Source organism: Engraulis encrasicolus, chromosome 22 (genome assembly GCF_034702125.1).
Source record: "Engraulis encrasicolus isolate BLACKSEA-1 chromosome 22, IST_EnEncr_1.0, whole genome shotgun sequence".
Classification (NCBI taxonomy): Eukaryota; Metazoa; Chordata; class Actinopteri; order Clupeiformes; family Engraulidae; genus Engraulis; species Engraulis encrasicolus.
In genome coordinates, this window is record NC_085878.1 from 24494773 (window position 1) to 24515452 (window position 20680).

General features: G+C 41.4%; 1 protein-coding gene across 1 annotated transcript; it reads left to right on the plus strand.

Annotated features, from left to right (window-relative positions):
• The first annotated feature begins 340 nt into the window (after positions 1 to 340).
• Positions 341 to 19986, plus strand: mthfs (5,10-methenyltetrahydrofolate synthetase (5-formyltetrahydrofolate cyclo-ligase)). Its single transcript, XM_063187710.1, has 3 exons — positions 341 to 657; positions 1427 to 1697; positions 18877 to 19986. Exons 1-3 carry the CDS (start codon positions 547 to 549, stop codon positions 19098 to 19100), a joined length of 606 nt encoding a protein of 201 aa, XP_063043780.1. The 5' UTR covers positions 341 to 546; the 3' UTR covers positions 19101 to 19986.
• Positions 19987 to 20680: the final 694 nt, after the last annotated feature.

The following is a 20680-nucleotide window of genomic DNA, read 5'->3' on the forward strand; positions in this document are numbered from 1 at the left end:
TTTGATTGTTAATGAACCCTGCGTCATAATGTCATATTTGCAAATTACCCATTTATATTTCAATTAGTTTACCAATAACATTTAAATACATGTGAATAATTAATACCATGACACACAATACGTTTAACCCAACCCCGTAATATAATCAAGCATATGCAAACTACAGTATACAAAACACTATTTATTTTATATTTTGCCAAAAAAAAGAGACTTTTGTAGCCTCCACTAGCCAAACGAGACGGGCTCTGGGTCACACAAGCGTCCGTCAGACAAACAGCTGTAGGCTACTAAAGCGGAAGTACAGTCGAGAAATCCAAAAACACGCCCACTACGATACCCAATCTGCTTGTGAGAGGTTTTGAAAGCTCATCATGTGGCTCATGTGGATCGAGAAAGCAAGCAATGTTCCTGTGTAATAATCAACCACAAATACAATACCGTGAGCTGTTGGTTGGCGTCGATGTTATGTCCTCTTAAGTCTTAGATATTGCTAAGCTTTTTGACGAGCTTTGTTTGACAACCCTAAACCTGGAGCACTCGGACAGCATGGCCGCATTACGAGCAGCTAAACAGGCTTTGAGAAAAGAAATAAAGAAACGGGTTGCTGCTTTGAGTGACCAAGAGAAGGCTCGGCAGTCCAAAGTTGTTTCTCAGAAGGTAAAATGACATCAGCTTATTTTATTTGCCTAGTTGCATGGTCTGCATGTGCTGCTTGTGACACCCATATTGTGCAGAGTGTTTATTTTCTCCATGTCATAATTTCATGCAGAGTACACGTTGACAGGCAGCCCCATTTGGCCTACATCCACAACGTTGCAGAAGTGGTGCCTTCTGCATGGTAGTTGGGTGACTGTCAAACCTAAGCTTCGTGATCAATAATGTTTGCATTATTGATCTTGGTGCATTCAAAAGCGATATATATTGTAACCAGTCTATCAATCAAATCACCTGATTATTTCTTGGGTGAATTTAGTTTTTTTGTTTTTATTTTTTATTATTATTATTATCAGTTTATTTTTATAAATTGATGAATATATGAAAATTAAAGGGTCAATCTTTCTTTGGTGCATGACATTTAATTTTGTACATAAAACTTCATTCGGGAGGGTTGCAGCTTTCATATGAGTGACTTCTGAAGCCAAGTGATTAATTGAAAGTCAGGTTATTAGTTGTTATTCCAAACAGATGGATAGGCGACAACACTTTCGGAGACGGCTGTAGATATATCATTTTCATTTTATCTTTTTTATGTATATAATTTGTCACTTTTATGGAGCAAAACAGGGTGGTTCAATAGTAATTTGAAGCAAGGTACATATTTTTCATTACAATAATAAATAATTGTGGCAAATGCATACAGGCCTATTTTCCAGTCCAGAGAGAGAGAGATGGGTGACTGTGTCACTGTGTTATCTGTTTCCATCAGCTCTTCAGTCACCCAAAGTACACCAGTAGCCAGCGCATCGCTGTGTTCCTGAGCATGCACGATGAGGTGCGCACGGAGGAGATCCTCGGGGATGCCTTCGGGAAGGGCAAAGTCTGCTTCATCCCCAAGTACCTGACCGCCAACAACAGCAACCATATGGACATGCTCAGGCTGGCCAGCCTGGAGGACATCAACACACTGCCTCTCACCTCCTGGAACATCAGGCAACCTGGGGATGACGACAACCAGAGAGAAGAGGCCTTGGACTCGGGTGAGTCAGTGGAGTTAAGATGGCAGGCAGAGGTGTCGATCTGGGATTTAGCAAGTAAATAGAGCAGGTAAGGGGGTTCACAAAGTAAGGGGGTTCACTTGTCGTGAGTGGGCACTGGGCAGTAAGGTCAGGTAACTCACCTGTCTTGGGTGGCCACAGTATGATCAGATCAATCAATCAATCAGTCAGTCAATCGGCCAATCAACATATCATGTTTACATTATCAGCCTGGGGTTGTAGGCATAGGAGGATTCAGACATGGGTAGGTCAAACGGCATGATTTGTTTTCTTTTTTGAACTCAGAAATACACATACACTTGGTGTATGTCAATGATGGCTTTATATCACTGTAGATTTTATCCAGACTTCGGACATAGTCAGTCTATATGTATGCCAAAACACAGTGAAAATGATAGTGGAACTTCAAAAACAAAGTATAGTAGTAGATAATATAGTGTAGGACAGGGCTATTCAAATGGCGGCCCTGGGGCCAGATGCGGCCCTTGGAGGAAGGCAAGATTCTGGCCCCCAACAAGCCCCTTGAAATACTTAATTGTTTTTTTGGAATTTAGATATAAAAGTACGGGTTCCGTATTGAGTTGAAACGGGACACGAGACATTAAAATGCAGGAAATTACATTTAGGAAATGGCTCATTCCACACCAAATCAACAAGTGCCCGCGCACTTAGGTCTCAAAAAATTCTGAAAATATTACCAAGTGTACCCATGGTACTTAAGAGAAACACTGTAAATTTATTTGAATGTAAGATGTATACTCTCCATGTTACAGCCAATTTTACTGGGGGAGGGGGGTGCCCATTTTGTTCACACTCTTTTTTTTGTCAAAGTTCACAAGTCCCTAGCTCAATAACTAAACCATGTAGGAAGCTCAAATTTGGCATGCTGGTACATAGATAGGAATAGTTTGTTGCTAAACTGTCAGTTTTGGTCTGTATGATCCTGCATCGTCATAGCATTCCCTCAAAGACGACACAAATTGTACTGGAGTTTTTGGCTGTGCTCTGTTTAGGCCTTCAGAAGACATATTTGTGCCCAACATAGCCTCTGGATTTTTTCCCCTTGTAGATACAAGTAGAAACACTCCCATAAAAATCTATAAATAGAAAGGAAACCCCATCAGTGTTTGACCAGAAGACCTCACAAGTCTGACAAATCATTTTGGGTGTCATTTTCAGAGCACCAGAACACCTTGTGGGATTGTCCACAGATTTTTATTTTATTTTTTTCTTCATTCACCAAGAAGTCTTCTTTTTAAAAATCCCAATGAGACTTGTCTTATGTGATGTTTTCGTTTTTAATTTCCACCCTGAACATGGGCAAAATGCAAAAAGAGAGCAACATGATTTCTATAACATTTAATGTAAAGACTAAATAATCAAATGCAAATTTTGCCCAGACATGATCACCCGAGAGTCCTTGTGCAGGGGTGCAGGAATCCCTTTCAATATCAATGATTTCAGGAGGGTCATTCCAGCTGGAATCAGCAAATGGTCCCCACTCGACCCCCTCGGATTTGCTTGAAAAAAATATATGTGATGGCTTAAACATCCAATAGAACATATCCACCATTGCAGATTTCAGCTGTGCATACTTTTTCCACAAAAAAATCTGTAAATAAGGACACCCCCTCCCCCTGATTTGGTGTCACTGCCTGAGTGACCATATTCAGACTTAATTATCTCCAAAACTATTTGTGGTGGATCCATTATTTTTTCAGGGCTAAGAGTCATAGACCTGACAAGCATACATTACAATTTGCAGCACTGTATGTCAAATTACACCTTAATGCTGGCCCTCTACTTTTCTTGAAAATTAAAATTGCAAGGGTTTTCAGTTGTCCATAACAACCTCAAATTTCAACATTCAAGGTTCATCCTTGGTACATGGTCAGATATGTTCCATGACTTTCACATTACATCATATTTAATATAAGGTTCCAATGGTTGTTGAAATGCAGAGGTCCAAAAATGGGCAAAAACTAATTTATACCATTATTTGGAGCAATATTCCCAATCTATGACACCAGTTGTGAACTTGCTGTTTGGTGTCTCTGAAAGATAATATTATTATTCATAACATATCTAAAATTTGGGATGGTGCTTTGTCCCATTATTTTAATAATGGATTTTAAAAACTCATTCCTGTGTGACATGCAGGTGTACCTTAGAAGCCCTGTTACCTTAGAAAAAAAAATGGGTTTACTACACCTAAAATGAATAGTCAAGTCAGTGTACACTAAAACCTAAAATCTCTGATACCAAATAGGTGAGTTTATACTTGTTCAGCTCAGTATTTCAGTATTTCTGACTTAACCCTCAATTCCGTCCTAAGAAGGTGGCCAATCCCCTTGATTTTTGTGTTCCATTTTCACACAAAGATGGCGGCTCATGGAGCCAATGGCATAGTTCCAAAATAGTTCCAGGAAGTCAGCATCATGGGAAGGAAACAATACACCATTGTTTGGAGCAATATTTCCAATATATGACGGCGGTTGTGAACTTGCTGTTTGTTGTTTCTCGAAGAGGATATTCTTATTAACAACATATCTAAAAATTGGGATGGTGTTTTGCCCCTTTATTTGTATAATGCCTTTTCAAATCTCAATGCAGTGTGGCATGCATCCCTCAAATCCATCCAAAGTGGCGTCATGAAAAAAAACCCCACCATTTTTTAGAGCAATACCTCCAAAGTGTGACACCAGCTGTGAACTTGTTTTTTGTTGTGTCTGTAAGAGGATATTTTTATTAACAACATAGCAAAAAATAGAATGGTGTTTTGCCTCATTCCTTTTAATGATCGTAAAGCGCATTGCGGTGTGACATAAGCCTGTGATCAAATAGTGCAGAGGGAAGCGGAAGTGGTGAATTGTTCTGGGCCAAGGACATGGGGGAATCAAGATTGGGTACTCATTACATTGCATGTATTGGGAAGGGGTCTCTTCAGACGACTTTCTCCCGGGCCCAGGCAAAGCTCTTTGTTCAGCTCAGTATTTCTGATTTTTTTCAGGGATTCTGGCCTCATCTTTTTAAGTGTACTATCGGCCAGATGATCAAGTGACTACGCAACATGTTCTCACTGGCGCTACGTTAGCAATAAATTCAAGATGGTTGAGAGAAGTACCATTTTGAGAGAAGTCATAAAAAAAACAACCTCTGGAAATAAAACAAGATGTTGATATGATTTCCTTGATGCAACCTTGACTTCCTTGATGGTGATTTAATATTTGAAAAAAAAAATGAAATGTTTTAAACAAGTCAGGAACTTTTAATGCTCTGGCCTGTGACAAATTATTTTATACACACTGAACTTTCAATCAACAGCTGCACCTTATGAGTTGACTTTATAAGGTAGCTTGCCATTGTCATTGATGATGCATTAGATATCTGCACTCATATTGTTGTGTGCAACCATCCGTCATTGGCAATTCAATGAGGAGCACCTGAAAGAAACTTTGAATGAAACTTTATTGTCATTGTGCAGGTACAACGAAATTGGTACCTTGAAGGACAATGACAACATAGGTATTGATTTCAGTAAGGATACCAGCACCATGCTCAAGGCACTTCCGCCAGGGGAGGATGATGGGGGGCGGGAAGTTCTACAATCAGGATACCTCTTTACAAACTGTCTCCTCCTATGTGTCATCTCTAATCGAATTCGAGACGATTCGTCTAATGAATTGTTGAGAGGGGACCATTCGAACAAAACGTTGGACCATTCGTAGAAGGCATGGGGCGTTTCGTGCAGTACCTGAGGATTTTTCGTAGAAGACCTAAGGACGTTACGTTCAACCCATGCAGACCTTTCGTGTAACTGGGCAGACTTTTAGTTTAGTCTGCCTATTTTATTAGCCAATTATTTTTACATTTTATCAAACTTGTGTGCCTACCACAATGCAATGAAAACAAAAATCGAACCATGTAGAAAGTGCGTGCGTGCGTCTCTATTTTTTTTTAATTAATTTTTCATTTTAGTTCAGGCTGCTTTTTTTATCATTAGGCCTATTTTATAGCCTATTTTATAAATATACTATATCGTAACGGACTGCTTCTGCCTCCTCCGGAGTGAGATAGCAGAGTTACCCCCTGTGCACTACACCTGTCTATAAAATGGAGTTAATTTCAAATGGCGGGGGAGACTGTCAGGAAGCAACAAGCCGAGAGAGCAAGAGAGAGGGAACCATGAAGTGTGCGCCGAGAAGATCATCATTCGCAAGAATGCTAAGCCAGACATTGATGTGAGCTGTTCCAAATTGAGACCAAGCGCACAAGTCTGCAAACAAGGGTTTTGCAAAAGTGAACCACTAAAAATAAGAAAAGATATTCGTTGTGTTGATCTGAGTTATTTCTAATGTGTTGGTCACTGATTTGTATTCATTTTTGGAAAGGTAAAGGCAGTCTTATTGTTGCCTAGCTGGCGCCCATCTCATAACTTAAAACAGTCGGTTGCACCGCTACAATATCGACGAAATGTTTTAAAATGTAGGCTTACAACAGTAATTTAAAGGTAAGGGATAATGTATTGTCCACACGTGACTATAAGAAAATATTGCCCTACGGGACAAATAAGACCCCCGATGCCGAAGGCAGAGAGCTGTTATTCCGCTCCGAAGGAAATATATTTCCGTAGTCACGTGTGGACAATACATTATCCCGCTTATCCCGCCTTTACCAACATTAGAAAGCATAGAATACATAGTTAACCAGTAGTTTATAGTAACAGGTTTATTGCCATTTTATAGCGTGCGCAAAGAAAGATAGTTCGTGGAACGCTCATAATATAAAAAGAAAGAAAGGAGTCGCACACTGGAGCTGAATGCAGAATCAAAAGCTGTATTAAACAAAGCTGAAAAAAGTAAATAAAACCGACAGACAGGGGACAAACGTTCCGGGTCTAGCCCATCATCTTCCTTCTCTTCTTTTTAATTATACTGCTCTTGGAATTACGCACCGAGCGATACGCTCCGGATAAGATATTGGCGCGGACGTCACCCCACCATTACGCACATAATTTAAAAAGGTTAACAAGCAACAGAGTTTGGCTACTTTCTAACTTGTTACAGCCACATTGCGCTTCAAACTGTTTGCAGGCTGCCTCGTTCACTGCGCGATATCTACTAAACTCGGGTTCATAACAGGACCATTTCTATCTGATCTGTGCGCCGGATTGTTGGCTGGAGGAGGCAACGCTAGCCTAAAGAGTAGGCTACTTCACCCTTAAGGAAACTATCAACGAACTCCTCACTTGTTAAAAAAATACTACTGTTAATAAAAGATGTCACGACAGCGGCCGGCGGGCAGTGACAGTTTGCTTTCTTGAAATAACAACACTCGGACAATAGTGTAGACTTGTGCGCTACACGCTGGGGTGGGGCAGGGCTGCTGAGCTGTCTGCTACAAGCTGTCGTGCCGGGACGTGGACTGTATCCATTGCGTGCGGCCGGTCGCTTTGGGAACTGTGGGTAAGTTGCATTTGGGTAGGCTATTGCGCGTGTTATAGTTGAATTAATTAATTGACGAGCCAACGTCCGGCAGCAGTGGCTGAGTGTGTAACTTAACTTAACTTTTGTAGGCTACTATCGTCCGAGTGTCTCCAGATTGTGATTATTTATTCATTTATTCAAAGACGATAGCAGTTTACAGACGCTGCTGGCTGCATGGATATTGTGGTGGTTTTCCCTCCTAATTGTATTTTATGAAATTGTAAAAATAAAACTACCATAACATTTACTCCTGTTGTCTGTCGTTCCTGAATCGTGGTCTAAATTTCACCTCTTTCACCTCTTACAATAGTGTTAGTGGCTAGTAGCAGAAGTTTTCACAAACCCAAAAGGCCGACCGGCTTAACCAAAACAAAGGAGAAAAGAAAAGGATGGGAAGAGGGGTACAGACAGGGCTGGCTGGAAGAGGCGCGCGCGCGTGTGTCTGCGTGTGTGTGTGTGTGCGTGTCTGTCTGTGTCTGTGTGTGTGTCTGTGTGTGTGAATGTGACGTGGGTAATCACTGTTAGAACGAGCTGCAGCAGTCAGCTTACCGGTCCAGACAATCAGAAAGTAAAGGAAATGTCTTCACGGTACCTGACCCTGTTCCGAGCGTCCCAGCGTTTCACAACTCCAAACGAAATACACAATTCACACTTGGTAGCAGTCCGAGTTGGTAGTCAGTCGGCGTGTTACTCTCGCCGCAAATAATGCTACTCCTCCACCAAATAGAACACACCGTTTACAGGCATCTCCATACTGGCATTCTCAATGAGAAATCTCCCCTAAAGATCATAATGTGATGTTGTTTAATCCATTTCGTGTTAGTTATGCTAGCGACTGGGCTTCTTTATGGAGCTTCATGCTGGGTATCAGCTGCATCAAAATCTTCAAACTTGTTTTTTAAAAACTACCGCGTCTGTACTGTCTGTGTCTGCGCGCGCGTTATCGTTTACGCATGGTCTTCTCTATGGGATGTACTATATTTATTTTAGGAGCAACGTACGAATGGAAGGGTTGAAATCCATACTCGTCGCCTACATGTGCGGCCTTTTTATCATTTCGTGTCCATAATAATTTTAGGCACATAACGCTCACGCCCTCCGCAATTTAATATTGCACTCCAACCAACTGTATCGGGCAAAATCATTTAGCTATCCACTGACTGCTTCAGGGATGGCGAAAGCTTTCAGATCGCTCTGGCATTTAGGCACGTCTACAGAAGAGAGATCTGGGATCCCCAAGCTAACTGTATTTTGGTTCATATATAGCTGCATCATCCTCTCTACTCGCGCAGACCCTCAGTGCTTCGTGCATCTTCTGAATATACATCTGCGTGAGAACCAGGTTATCATCCTCTCGGATGGTGTGGGTAATAAGCAAGCGCGGTTGTAGTCTACTTTTTTTAAGTGGGTNTACTGTATATTTGAGCATTTTTTGTAGTGGGTATACTGTATATATTTGTGCTATTCAAAACAATGGGTCAATCAATTTGAAGTGGGCATACTGAAATCCCTGAAATTTAGAAGTGGGTATACTCCGTATACCCTGCGTTCTACGTAGACTACACCACTGGTAATAAGGCTAACTGTGGGCTCACTTGGTGGTGTCGTGGACCTGCTTTTTGAAGGGAGAACCTCTGCGATTCTGGAAACCTGAAGTCTGTTGGACCTAAAGCCGTGGCTTTTTTACTTTTTAAAATAATAACTGCGGAATTGGTATCAGAAAAAATGAATTGCATCGCGCTCACCATTCACCGGCCTGAAGTCATTTGGGAGCGATTATGCTTCAGTGATATGTAGACCGACAGTTTGGTTATTGCCTTTAAATGTAGGCGGATTTCGGGGGCATGATTTATGTTGACAAGTACTTATTTTAACGACTTAAATGAAGATGTTCTGTAGACTGTTTGACGGTCCCCTTCCATAGGACAGCATCCATCCATCTACTCCATCCCTTCCTCATCTTTACCGCGTAAACGGTAATAATAGCATTACTTTTCTTGTAGACGTTGCGCGTAATATTTTATTCATTATCGACTTATTTCAAGCAGCATTCCACTGTCCACTCTGTGTGGCCCTGTTGAAAGGGTTGCCTTGTCTATGCGGGAGGGGGGATGGCTTCCACTGAACACGGCAGGTCATTTGCATGACAAGACTTCATGCCCATTAGCGAACACTTTGTTCTTAACAACTTCCCATTAAGAAATGGGTATTCTAAATGTGTTTGTCACCGTTTTCAGCAAGCCTGGCGTCGCCATGAGGACCTGATGTTTTCCACAGAAAACATGCATGGTTGCAACCACTTACAAAAAAAAAAAAAAACCTCACCGTTTCACTGAATTTAAAGACTCACTGCTCTGATGTAGCCTACTCTTTATTATTTGGTGTTGGAACTGTCTATGCATCGCGTGGCATGGGCAGACGTTGGTAGGCTTTACGCATGCATACACGCACACAAAACGGTTCAGTTCAACGTTTATTGACCAGCAAGCAAGCGGCGCAGTACCAGCTGATTTGCTCTAGAGTCGCGAAGTGAAAACTGACTTTCAAACCCACATCGCAATCACCTTCAAGCGAGAGCGCACGCTAGGAAGAATGTTCCATTCATGTTGATGTGGGCAGGGGAAAAGTGTTGCAAGAACATTGGACTCATTCAATATCATTGTGCAAAGTGTGTGTTGCAATATTGTGCTGAGGATATGTGTTGGGGATTTCTCGTGTGTCTATTTTGTTTGCGTAAAACGATTCCACCAATAGTGCAAATTACAAGTAGTTCTAGGCTATGTCTGACAAGTAGAACTACGGAGGAATTCTAACGAAACCTAAAACAAAATAGGCAGATAGCTTATTTAATAACGAGGCCAAAATAGGTAGCTACCAGCTTATTTAATAAAGAGGCCTAATACAAATAAAATAATTGCTCAAGACTATTGCCTTTACAGTTAAAATGAGCGTGAAAAATAGCTGAATTACATTTTTTAATCAACAAAAAACGTTAGAATGAGCGTTAAAAACAGCTCATTTACATTTTGAAACATTTACAAAATAGGCAGCCTGAAGGCTTGAAGGGATTGGAGGACAATTTCCAACAAAAAAATATAGCAGCCTGAAGGGACGTTCTCTCTCTCTCTCTCTCTCTCTCTCTCTCTCTCTCTCTCTCTCTCTCTCTCTCTCTCTCTCTCTCTCTCACTCTCTTTTTAAACCGTAGCATGGATTTAACATGGGTGCATTCTGTAGGCTATGTTTTCCAACACTGTTGTATCTTTTCTGGTCATGCGCGAACTATTTGTTGTCATTCAGAATCAGAAACATCAAAGTGGCGGCAGACAGCTTTCTCTTGTTGCTGGTGCTTTGCATTTCATTTGAATAGTGAAGCTATAGGCCTACTCTCCACACATAGGTATATTCCAGACCCCCAGAAGACGGTAGCTAGAAGCTTTCATCTAAAAAGTTACCGGAAAGTCAGAAAACTCGCTGCATGACAACCAAATGTGCTCAGTGGTCAAGACTTCTAGACGCACGCTGCCCTGATTCAAAGCGACAAGGCTGTGCTTGGTCCCGCCTCTCTGCCCGCAGATGGGGCTACTCAAATACTGTTCCAGAAATGTAAGGAGTAGAAAGTAACATAGGCCTACAGATATTTGTCAAAAAATGTAACGGAGTAAAGTAACGGAGTAAAAGTGAAAAAAAAGCTTCTCAAATATTGTTCCAGAAATGTAAGGCGTAGAAAGTAACCTAGATAATTGTCAAAAAATGTAAGGCGCAAACGTAAATTGTCAAAAAATGTAACGGCATAAACGTAAAAAAACAACAACATACCAATTAAAATGAGTAAGTACATTTTATTTATAAAGCACATCTAAAAACAGCAAAAAACAGCTGATTTACATGTTTTAATCAACAAAAAACAAAACTGACCAAAATGAGCGTTATAAACAGCTGATTTACATATTTAAATAAACAAAACCCGTGAAAATGAGCATTAAAAAAGCTGATTTACATTTCTAATATAGGCAGGCTGAAGGGACGTTTAGTTCAAACCTAAGGATCTTTAGTTCAATTTTAAGGACGTTTCGTAGGCTTTTGCGGTAGACGGAACGTCCTCGACGAAAGATCCCCTGCCTTATACGAATGGTCCAACGTTTTGTTCGAATGGTCCCCTCTCAACAATCCATTCGACGAAAAGACCTGTACCCCTCTAATCAACTTTTACTTTCCTATGCAACCATAAAACAGTCCCACCCCCGCCAACAGTCACCACGACAGAGGTACCCTGACTGTAGAACTGTGCCCCGCCCCCAATCCACCACCATATCTGAACGCTTTTGCATGCTGCAAAGCTTCCTTTCGGCTTCCACTATCTCACCTATATCAATGTGATGATGAACTTTACAAGTGTTGAACATTGTCTACAAGTATCCAAACCATGATTGTTGTAATCACTGCTGCTAACCTGCAATCCACTTGTTAGCATTGCAGTGGTATAATATTATATTGATGCAAGCAGCTGAATTAGATTGCAACAATGTGACAAGAACCACATGGTTGTCTGGTGCCAATATGAACTTCTGTGCCTTCAATATTCACCTGATATTGAATACTGCATGCAAGCAAACTCTTCTAACTAAAACTCCAGGACCATGCTGTCAAAATTGTCTGAGGGAATCTCTAGCCAGTATGAATTAAGTTATTTTGCAATACAGCTGGTAACTTAGCGAGTAAGACACAAGCTTCATAGCAAATATAAAGTTACAGGTGCTGATTGAAAGACTAGTTAGGATGGGAGTCCTTGTTGCAAACAAGAGTGCTACAATTCTTTAATCCTCTCCTATTTCATCACTTTATTCCAAGACTACTACTACTACCGCTACCACTACCACTACTACTACTACTACTAAAATGATGATGATGATTATTATTATGATTTTACAATTAAAATAATTAATGTCTATCAAAGCCATGTGCAATGTGCTATTCTTGCTGTATGGCATCAATCAATTCATTTACAAGTGTTATGGTTTCCCTAGAATTTGCTTTGTCATTCACAGGGTAGCCATCTTGTTTTCACTATTAAGGTGACATCAGAGCCATGGATTTGAGAGTTGCGACAAGTCGGTTGGTGACATGGTCCTCATAGCTTCAAGTAATTGTAGCCAATTGAGATTTTGAAGTCCGTTATAAAAAGAATGAGGCAAAACACCATCCCAATTTTTTTATATGTTGTTAAAAAAAACATCCTCTTTCAGAAACACCAAACAGAAAGTTCCTAACTAGTGTCATAGATTGAAAATATTGCTCCAAACATTGGTGCGAATTATTTTTTCCCATCTTTGGACCTCTGTATCTCAACAACCATTGGAGCCTTTTGTTAGATATACTATGATGTGAAAGTCATGGTACATATCAGACCATTTACCAAGGATGAACCTTACATGTAGAACTTTGAGGTTTTTACAGACATTTGGAAACCCTAGAATATATGATATCTACACAGAGTAGAGGCACATTATTACGGTGTGATTAGACTTACAGTGCTGCAAATTGTAATATATGATATTCAGGTCTGCGACTCTTAGCCCTGAAGATATAATGAATCTGACACAAATAGTTCTGGAGATAATTGAGTCTGAACATGGTCACTCATGCAATGACGCTAAAACAAGCGTAGGGGGTGTACTTATTTACAGATTTTTTGTGCCAAAAGTATCCAGAGCTGAGTTCTGATATTGTGGATATGATCTATTGGATGTTTAAGCCATCACATACATTTTTTTCAGGCAAATCCGAGGGGGTCGAGTGGGAGATTTTTCAGAAATTTGCTGATTCCAGCTGGAATGACCCACGAGCGTTCAATGTGGGAGCAGGTTCGCACACCAAAAGAGACAGTAGGTCAGGCACAGAGTCATGTTGTTACTTTTTTTGACCAGCAGATGGCAGCGGAAGAAACGCATAGAAAACATATTGCTCTCAATGTACATGGTTCCCATGTTCAGGGTGGAAATTAAATAAGAAAACATCACATAAGACAAGTCTCATTGGCATTTTTAAAAAGAAGAATTCATGGAGAATGAAGAAAAAAATAAAATAAAAATCTGTGGACAATCCCACAAGGGGTTCTGGAGCTCTGAAAATGACACCCAAAATGATTTGTCAGACTTGTGAGGTCTTCTTTTCAAACACTGATGGGGTTTCCTTTCTATTTATAGCTTTTTATGAGAGTGTTCCTACTTGTCTCTACAAGGGGAAAAAATCAAGAGGCTATGTTGGGCACAAATATGTCTTCTGAAGGCCTAAACAGAGCACAGCCAAAAACTCCAGTACAATTTGTATCATCTTTGAGGGAATGCTATGACAATGCACGATCATACAGACCAAAACTGACAGTTTAGCAACAAACTATTCCTATCTATGTACCAGCATGCCAAATTGGAGCTTCATACATGGTTTAGTTATTGAGCTAGGGGCTTGTGAACTTTGACAAAAAAAAGAGTGTGAACAAAATGGGCACCCCCCTCCCCCAGTAAAATTGGCTGTAACACGGAGAGTATACATCTTACATTCAAATAAATTTACAGTGTTTCTCCTAAGTACCATGGGTACACTTGGTAATATTTTCAGAATTTTTTGAGACCTAAGTGCGCGGGCACTTGTTGATTTGGCGTGGAATGACCCAAATGCAAAAATTCTGTGGGAGGACCTCCAGACCCCCCAATTCAATGAAGTGTCCCCCATTTTTTTCATTCAGAGTTGGCAACCATAATACATACATATAGTTTGGCCCCTTCACTCAGAGGAATTTGAAAAAAGTGTTCCTCGTTGACATTTAATTGAATAGCCCTGGTTTAGGAGGATATAGTAGAGGACCTCTGAGAATATGATTTTTGTGACCCATGGTCTGTCGGCTTGTTGTTGTGGTATTAGTCCAGTAGATGGCGAAAAAGCGCCACAAAGAGAAATCGGCCTTGAAAACAGCACAGTGGGAGAAGTGGTCTGTCTCTTCCAGTTGTCTTGCTGTTAAAGGGTTGTTTTAGGGTTTACTCCATTACTGGAAATAAGAATGAATCAGTTCAATCACAATTGTTTTTTTTAATGTATTTATTTATTTCATTTCATTTCATTTCATTTATTTAAACTCGAAGAATCATTGAGGGCCCAGCCCTCATTTACAATGATGTCGAGTAAAACAAACAATTGCACATATAAAATCATATATAAACAACGAACATACACAATACACCATAAATCATATAAGAGGTAAGAATTAAGACAAACTATGAATTAAAACTTATGAGTTAAAACAAGTGCAAGTATGTGATAAAAAACTTCCCAGTGTAACTTTAAAATGTTTTAATGGCACAAAGGCTTGAAGACCCATCCTTTGTTGTAAGTTATTCCAAACTGAAGGTCCACAGACACTAAAAGCTGTTTTACCCAGTTCAGTGCGGGCATAAGGGACCTCCAGTAAAAAATTGCTGCTGCGGGTTTGGTATGGGTTGGAGTGCCAAACTAAAAGAGATGAAATATAAAATGGGAGTTTGCCAGTGAGGGCCTTATAAATAAAAATAAAATAATGCATGTCCCTTCTGTGAGAAAGTGGAGCCCACCCAACTTTATCATATAACAGGCAATGATGTGTACTATATGGATCCCCAGTAATAAAACGAAGAGCTGAATGATAGACAGTGTCAAGTGCCTTCAGATTAGAGAGTGGTGCATGTCTGTAAATAATATCACCATAGTCAAGGGAAGACAGAAAAGTAGCTTCAATTAACTTTTTTCTGCAGAAAACAGGAAAGTGATATTTATTTCTGTGCAGGAAAGATAGCTTTTGTCTGAGCGTAGTGACAAGACAGTCAGTATGTTTCTTGAATGTGAACTTGTCATCTAGCCAGATTCCCAGGTACTTATAATGTGATACTCTCTCAATAACAGACCCATCTAAAGTAGATATATTAAAATCATTTTTCATGCCATGCTTAGATCGAGTAAAGACCATACATTTAGTCTTGCTTACATTAAGTAGAAGCTTAAGACTAATGAAGGCATTTTGTAGGATATTAAAAGATTTATTTTTACTTTAGATGCCCTTTTGGAGATTTTCCCTGGGTCTTACAACAACATTGTAAACACAAGGCTCTGATAATTGCTATGCCGCCACGGCAAGTTAACGGCCTAAAGCCCTTCTCTTGTCAAGAATTACAATTTAAAAAATCCATTGAACCAAACATTTGTTGTTGTAGCCCCTCGCCACAGAATTGTTCCGTAACCACCATGTGATTTGTTGTATCTGTTGGAGAGAGAGCAAATGGTATAGTACAGGCTGTGGTAATAAAGAGTTGAAACTGGAGTGTCTGGCAGAGGTCCCAATGGGCTGAACCTCCTGTTGCGCTTGTAATAAGTAAGAGATTAAAGAGCAGAGCAGGACACACACACACACACACACACACACACACACACACACACACACACACACACACACACACACACACACACACACACACACACAGGCGCGAGTGAGAAAACCAGGGCCTTCTCTCACTCACTCACTCACTCACTCACTCACTCACTCACTCACTCACTCACTCACTCACTCACTCACTCATTCACTCACTCACTCACTCACTCACTCACTCACTCACTCACTCACTCACTCACTCACTCACTCACTCACTCACTCACTCACTCACTCACTCACTCACTCACTCACTCACTCACTCACTCACTCACTCACTCACTCACTCACTCACTCACTCACTCACTCACTCACACACACACACACACACACACACACACACACACACACACACACACACACACACACACGGACAATTTCTGCCCCTTCAATGTAGCCAGTTATTGCTCATTGTCAGGGGACGGAGCAGGTGAAAAGTTGCCAGTTCAGTGTATATTTGTTCTTAGTGCTTGCGGCAGTTTCTCATAAAAAACGAATTTATTAATTTATCAGCCAATGTGCCAGTATAACATTTCAGAGATGCAATTCATAGCATGTTTTTTTTCCAAAGCAAGCAAATACCTAAAGAGGATTGCACATCAGAAAGACACGTCCAGAGTCCCAACTACGACTAGGCAGTTGTCCGTCTGTCCCTTCAACAGGCGTTGACACTCCCCTGGGGTGGCGCCAGAGGGATTTCTTTAAAACTTCCGTGTGAGAGCTTGCGGCTGGCCCTTTGAAGTAGCCTAATGTTTTCATGAGGTTGCCACAAAGTCCATGTCTCTACTTTTCACAAGTAGCCTTGTTAGTAGATGCATCATTAATGACTCTAAATATAAGAGGTCTAGTTGTAGTTACTAGTTACTACGTGTACTGTCACTGTCTCTCGAAAGTGAAAACCCACCTGGGAAACTCCAACTCCCATTGTCATTGTGACACAGCACTCCACAGCACACATCTGCACACTGCACACTGCACACAACAAAATTGCATTTTATGCCTCACCCGTGCAAGGGGGCAGCCCCCAATGGCACCACGAGGGAGCAGTGCGGCGGCAGGACGGTACCATGCTCAGAGTACCTCAGTCATGGAGGAGGATGGGGGAGAGCACTGGTTAACTACTCCTCCCACCAACCTGGTGGGTCTGGAGTCGAACCGGCAACCTTTGGGCTACAAGTCTGACGCCCTTTGTGAGTTCGCTACTTGCTAAACTGCCCTCAGACGTCCTGCTTGCACTCAACACAAAGCAATCAGAGTCCGTCATGGAACCTGACCACCGACGGCCTTCTCAACCCAACTGAGCATGTTGAAAGTGTCCCAATGCAGACCCATAGGCACTGCCGTCCTCCATCCCTCTCAATCGTACCAACTTACACAGACACCATGTCAATTCTTACCGACTGTCTTCATCACTATCCGACTCCCAGTTGTCGGGTCGGTGTGGGGTCAGCTTAACAAAATATTTCCTTGCAATTACAATCTTGGTTTTATTTTTTGTATTAGATTAACTGATTGTTTTTCTCCTTTTGAAAGTGGCTGTTGGATAAAAGTGACTGTAAAATTGAAGATATTAAAAAAACTGAATTTGATTCGATTGCAAGAGAGGACATGCGCACATGCACACACACACACACACGCACATGCACGCACACACACACACCTTCCTTCCAAGGATTAGGGTCCTACCCTGCTGTGAGAGCAATAGTGTCTCGAAGGCAATCCCTCCTGTCTCGTAAAAGATGAGGCACACCAACAAAAGAACCCCAAGCTCTCTGTCCTCAAATCCCCTCTCTTCAATGAAAAAGATAATTGAGGCAAGACAGGACAAACCATGGGGCTCTGGAATTGGACAGGATCTTAAATTAAATTCAGGAGTAAGATAGGAGTTAGGGTTTTTTGTCAGCTTAGCTGGGATATTAACAATTCAGCGAGCCACATGTGTATATTCATGAGCTGCATGCTGACAAATACAGTGTGTGAAGACACAGCATATATTTCCTCTACTTCCTATACCCCCATCTCGTGTCGATACGGAGAAATACGGTTAAAGCTCCTACTTAGGGCTCATCAATTATAAGTGAATGTCAAGCACGAGCTTATTAAATCGCTGAGTCCTTTAAATATTGAAGAGCGTTCAGAGGAGCGGTGAGAGGCACTTGCCACGCTGTGATCGGCATCTATTTTTAGACACTCTCATTGACAAATAAAGTGCTAAATTCTGTTTTGTTGTGGGGTTTTTTGCCAAGGCAATCCAACAAAGGCAATGAGGCAGTTTGGGCTAATGATCCATTTGGCGTCACGGAACTAAAGAGATGAGAAACGAAGGTTGCTTAGAGACATTCTCATGACACAAACTAATGGGATTTTTGTTCATGTTTGATTCCTTGCCTCTAGTCCCATAAAGAGACAAACACAAAAGGGTACACAAGTTATTATTTTTTTGTATGTTGCTTTTCTCTGACTCCCCACTAGAGGGAGATTGGTTTCTGTGTTTTGGCTATGCTCGGCCATCAGAGGTTATTGTCTGCTCTGCATAAAATCCTTCAAATTCACCTACGTTTGAAAGTCATCCAAGCTCAACCATTGCCTCCCATTCAACATGATGATATCTTCCCCCTTCTCTTCACACATTTGCTGTTCAATGGTCTCTAGCAATGGTGTAATTCACATTTGCAATAGGTTGTATTTGTGGATACATATTGTGACATCAATGTTATGGCTATATTATGGTTTCCACCCTTTTTAACCACAAAACATGAATGGTGCTTTTATATTATACACATATTTTAGTGTCCTTTTAAAACCACAGATAAATGAAATGGCGGTTTTATGTGCCAGTGTGTCAGTTCATGGCAGAATCATGACGCACCAGGTTATTACTAAATTTACCATTTGTCTGTACATACTGATAAGACTGAGATGCAGTCTTCCATGGCTTTTTGATACCATACCTTCCCCATCCTAGCAGACAAAGAGACGGCATCTCTGAACAAGCCAAATGGTCGGTTAACTGCCATGAACTGTCATAGAGTCAGTGTCAGATTCTTCTTCTTTCTTTTTTTCCTCCAATTTTCTTTTTTTTTTCTCTGGGTGATTTGTAGGACCTTGAGCACAAGCGTCAAGGAACTAAAGAGATGAGTTTTATTACACGTCATATGAAAGCATAACACTTTGACAATAAAGGGACTTTATATGACCTCAAGATATCTTGTATCTTGATTGGCAGGTGGCCTGGACCTCATCCTGATGCCCGGGCTCGGGTTCGACAAGAGCGGCAATCGGCTGGGTCGAGGGAAGGGCTTCTACGACACGTACCTGGAGCGCTGCATGGCGCACCCCAAGGGGAAGCCCTACACCATCGCGCTGGCCTTCAAGGAGCAGCTGTGCCAAGAGGTCCCGGTGGACCAGCGCGACATCCACATAGATGAGGTGCTGTATGAAGACAAATGAACTGGCTCCGTGCTCGCTCAGTGCAGCACCACGCGGAGGAAGCTGGAGGCTCCCTCCCTCCCCAACTCCCTCCCTCCCTACAGGTCGCTTATGGGCGAGCTCGGCCCGCGTGCTGTGCTCTGCTCTGCCTCTGCTGTGCTAGAGATCATTTGGTGGGACCACTCAAGTGCCTTCTGAAGACAGAGTGCCTTAGCAATGCATGCGCGCACACACACACACACACAGAGTTATACACAGACACACACACTCACTCACACACACACACACACAGTTACACACACACACACACACACACACACACACACACACACACACACACACACACACACACACACAGCCAGGTCTCTCATTCCCTCTCTCTCTCAGGTGTTTTTCCCATTTTCCTGAGTCAGTAGACCTGACTGGATGTAATGAATTCTCTCCATATGAGCTCTTTTATTCTACCCAGCTTGCATAACCACAACTCCCAGTGCTCTACCTCCCTCCTTCCCTCCTCTCCTCCCAGTGGAAGTGCTTGCTTGCTTGCTTGCTTGCTTACCAAGTTTCTCACCTATCCCTACAGGCCAAATTAAGTCAGCTTTAAAGGACTGAGGCTTTCCTCCATGCGGTCTCTTGGCCAAGTAATGTAATTGAATTCGGGGCACGAGGGAGCTCAGTGAAATTGCCATGGCCTTTCCATAACCTTTCTCTTTGATCGTCTACATTTTTTTGCTTTTAAATGTTACCTGTGGAATGGCCTTTATTCTGGGACCTACCATTTACATTCAGCTATTCACACAAAAAAACATTTCTTAATTTTCCTGATGTTTGTTGCCCACCTTTGTACCATCCATTGTTTTGTAAGCAGTGTGTTGATGGCACGTCCAATAAACACTTGTGCATAACAGTTTTATTTTGTGAGATGGCTGCTGGAATGGAAATTTTGGGAGCATGGTGCTGCATCCAACAGTGATTGTGCGGTGCACCCTGCTTCACCCCTGGTTTTATTTCTCTGTGCTCCACCAGATGAAGGATAAAGGTGCAGTTTAAATGCCCCGTGTGGGCACCGTAGCCTAAATGAAGTGAGAATGAGAGGTGCAGAATGGAGAAGATGGTTGAAATAAAATTATTTAAAAATAAAATCATAAAATTATAAAATATGGCCTAATTAGTACCAGCATCTCTCATCTCTTCAGCCAGTCAGTCTTCATCAGGGGTGCTAAATAAGTTGGCATGCAAATCCCATTGGCAATCTACTAAGTTGCTAACTAAAAGTTTTACAGTTTACTGTCAGTCAGGAATACTGTATTAGCATTTTCAGGTTACCCTTGCTGAGGTTTTATAGTCTCTTGTTATTTATTTATTTGTTGATTTGATTTATTTTTGCATCATTTTTTACGCGGCAACTTTATTGACTCAGCCTTATCCAGTGTACCTCTTGTCAGCATTAACATGCAGAAGTAGGCTACTTTTGGGAACTTACTTCTTCAGATTGATACATCAGAAATTACTTCAAACATAAAAGTAAAGCACAAAGGATTCCTCGTCTTTCATAATGGTTTCAGTCAAATGCTTGCCTAGTTCATTCTTCACCAAGACTC

What these genes read in the sequence shown, in the direction of transcription:
- mthfs (XM_063187710.1), top strand. Translation starts at nt 547, where the DNA reads ATGGCCGCATTACGAGCAGCTAAACAGGCTTTGAGAAAAGAAATAAAG. An exon ending in CCAAAGTTGTTTCTCAGAAG is followed by an intron (nt 658 to 1,426) that starts GTAAAATGACAT and finishes TGTTTCCATCAG; the next exon opens with CTCTTCAGTCACCCAAAGTA. An exon ending in AGAAGAGGCCTTGGACTCGG is followed by an intron (nt 1,698 to 18,876) that starts GTGAGTCAGTGG and finishes CTTGATTGGCAG; the next exon opens with GTGGCCTGGACCTCATCCTG.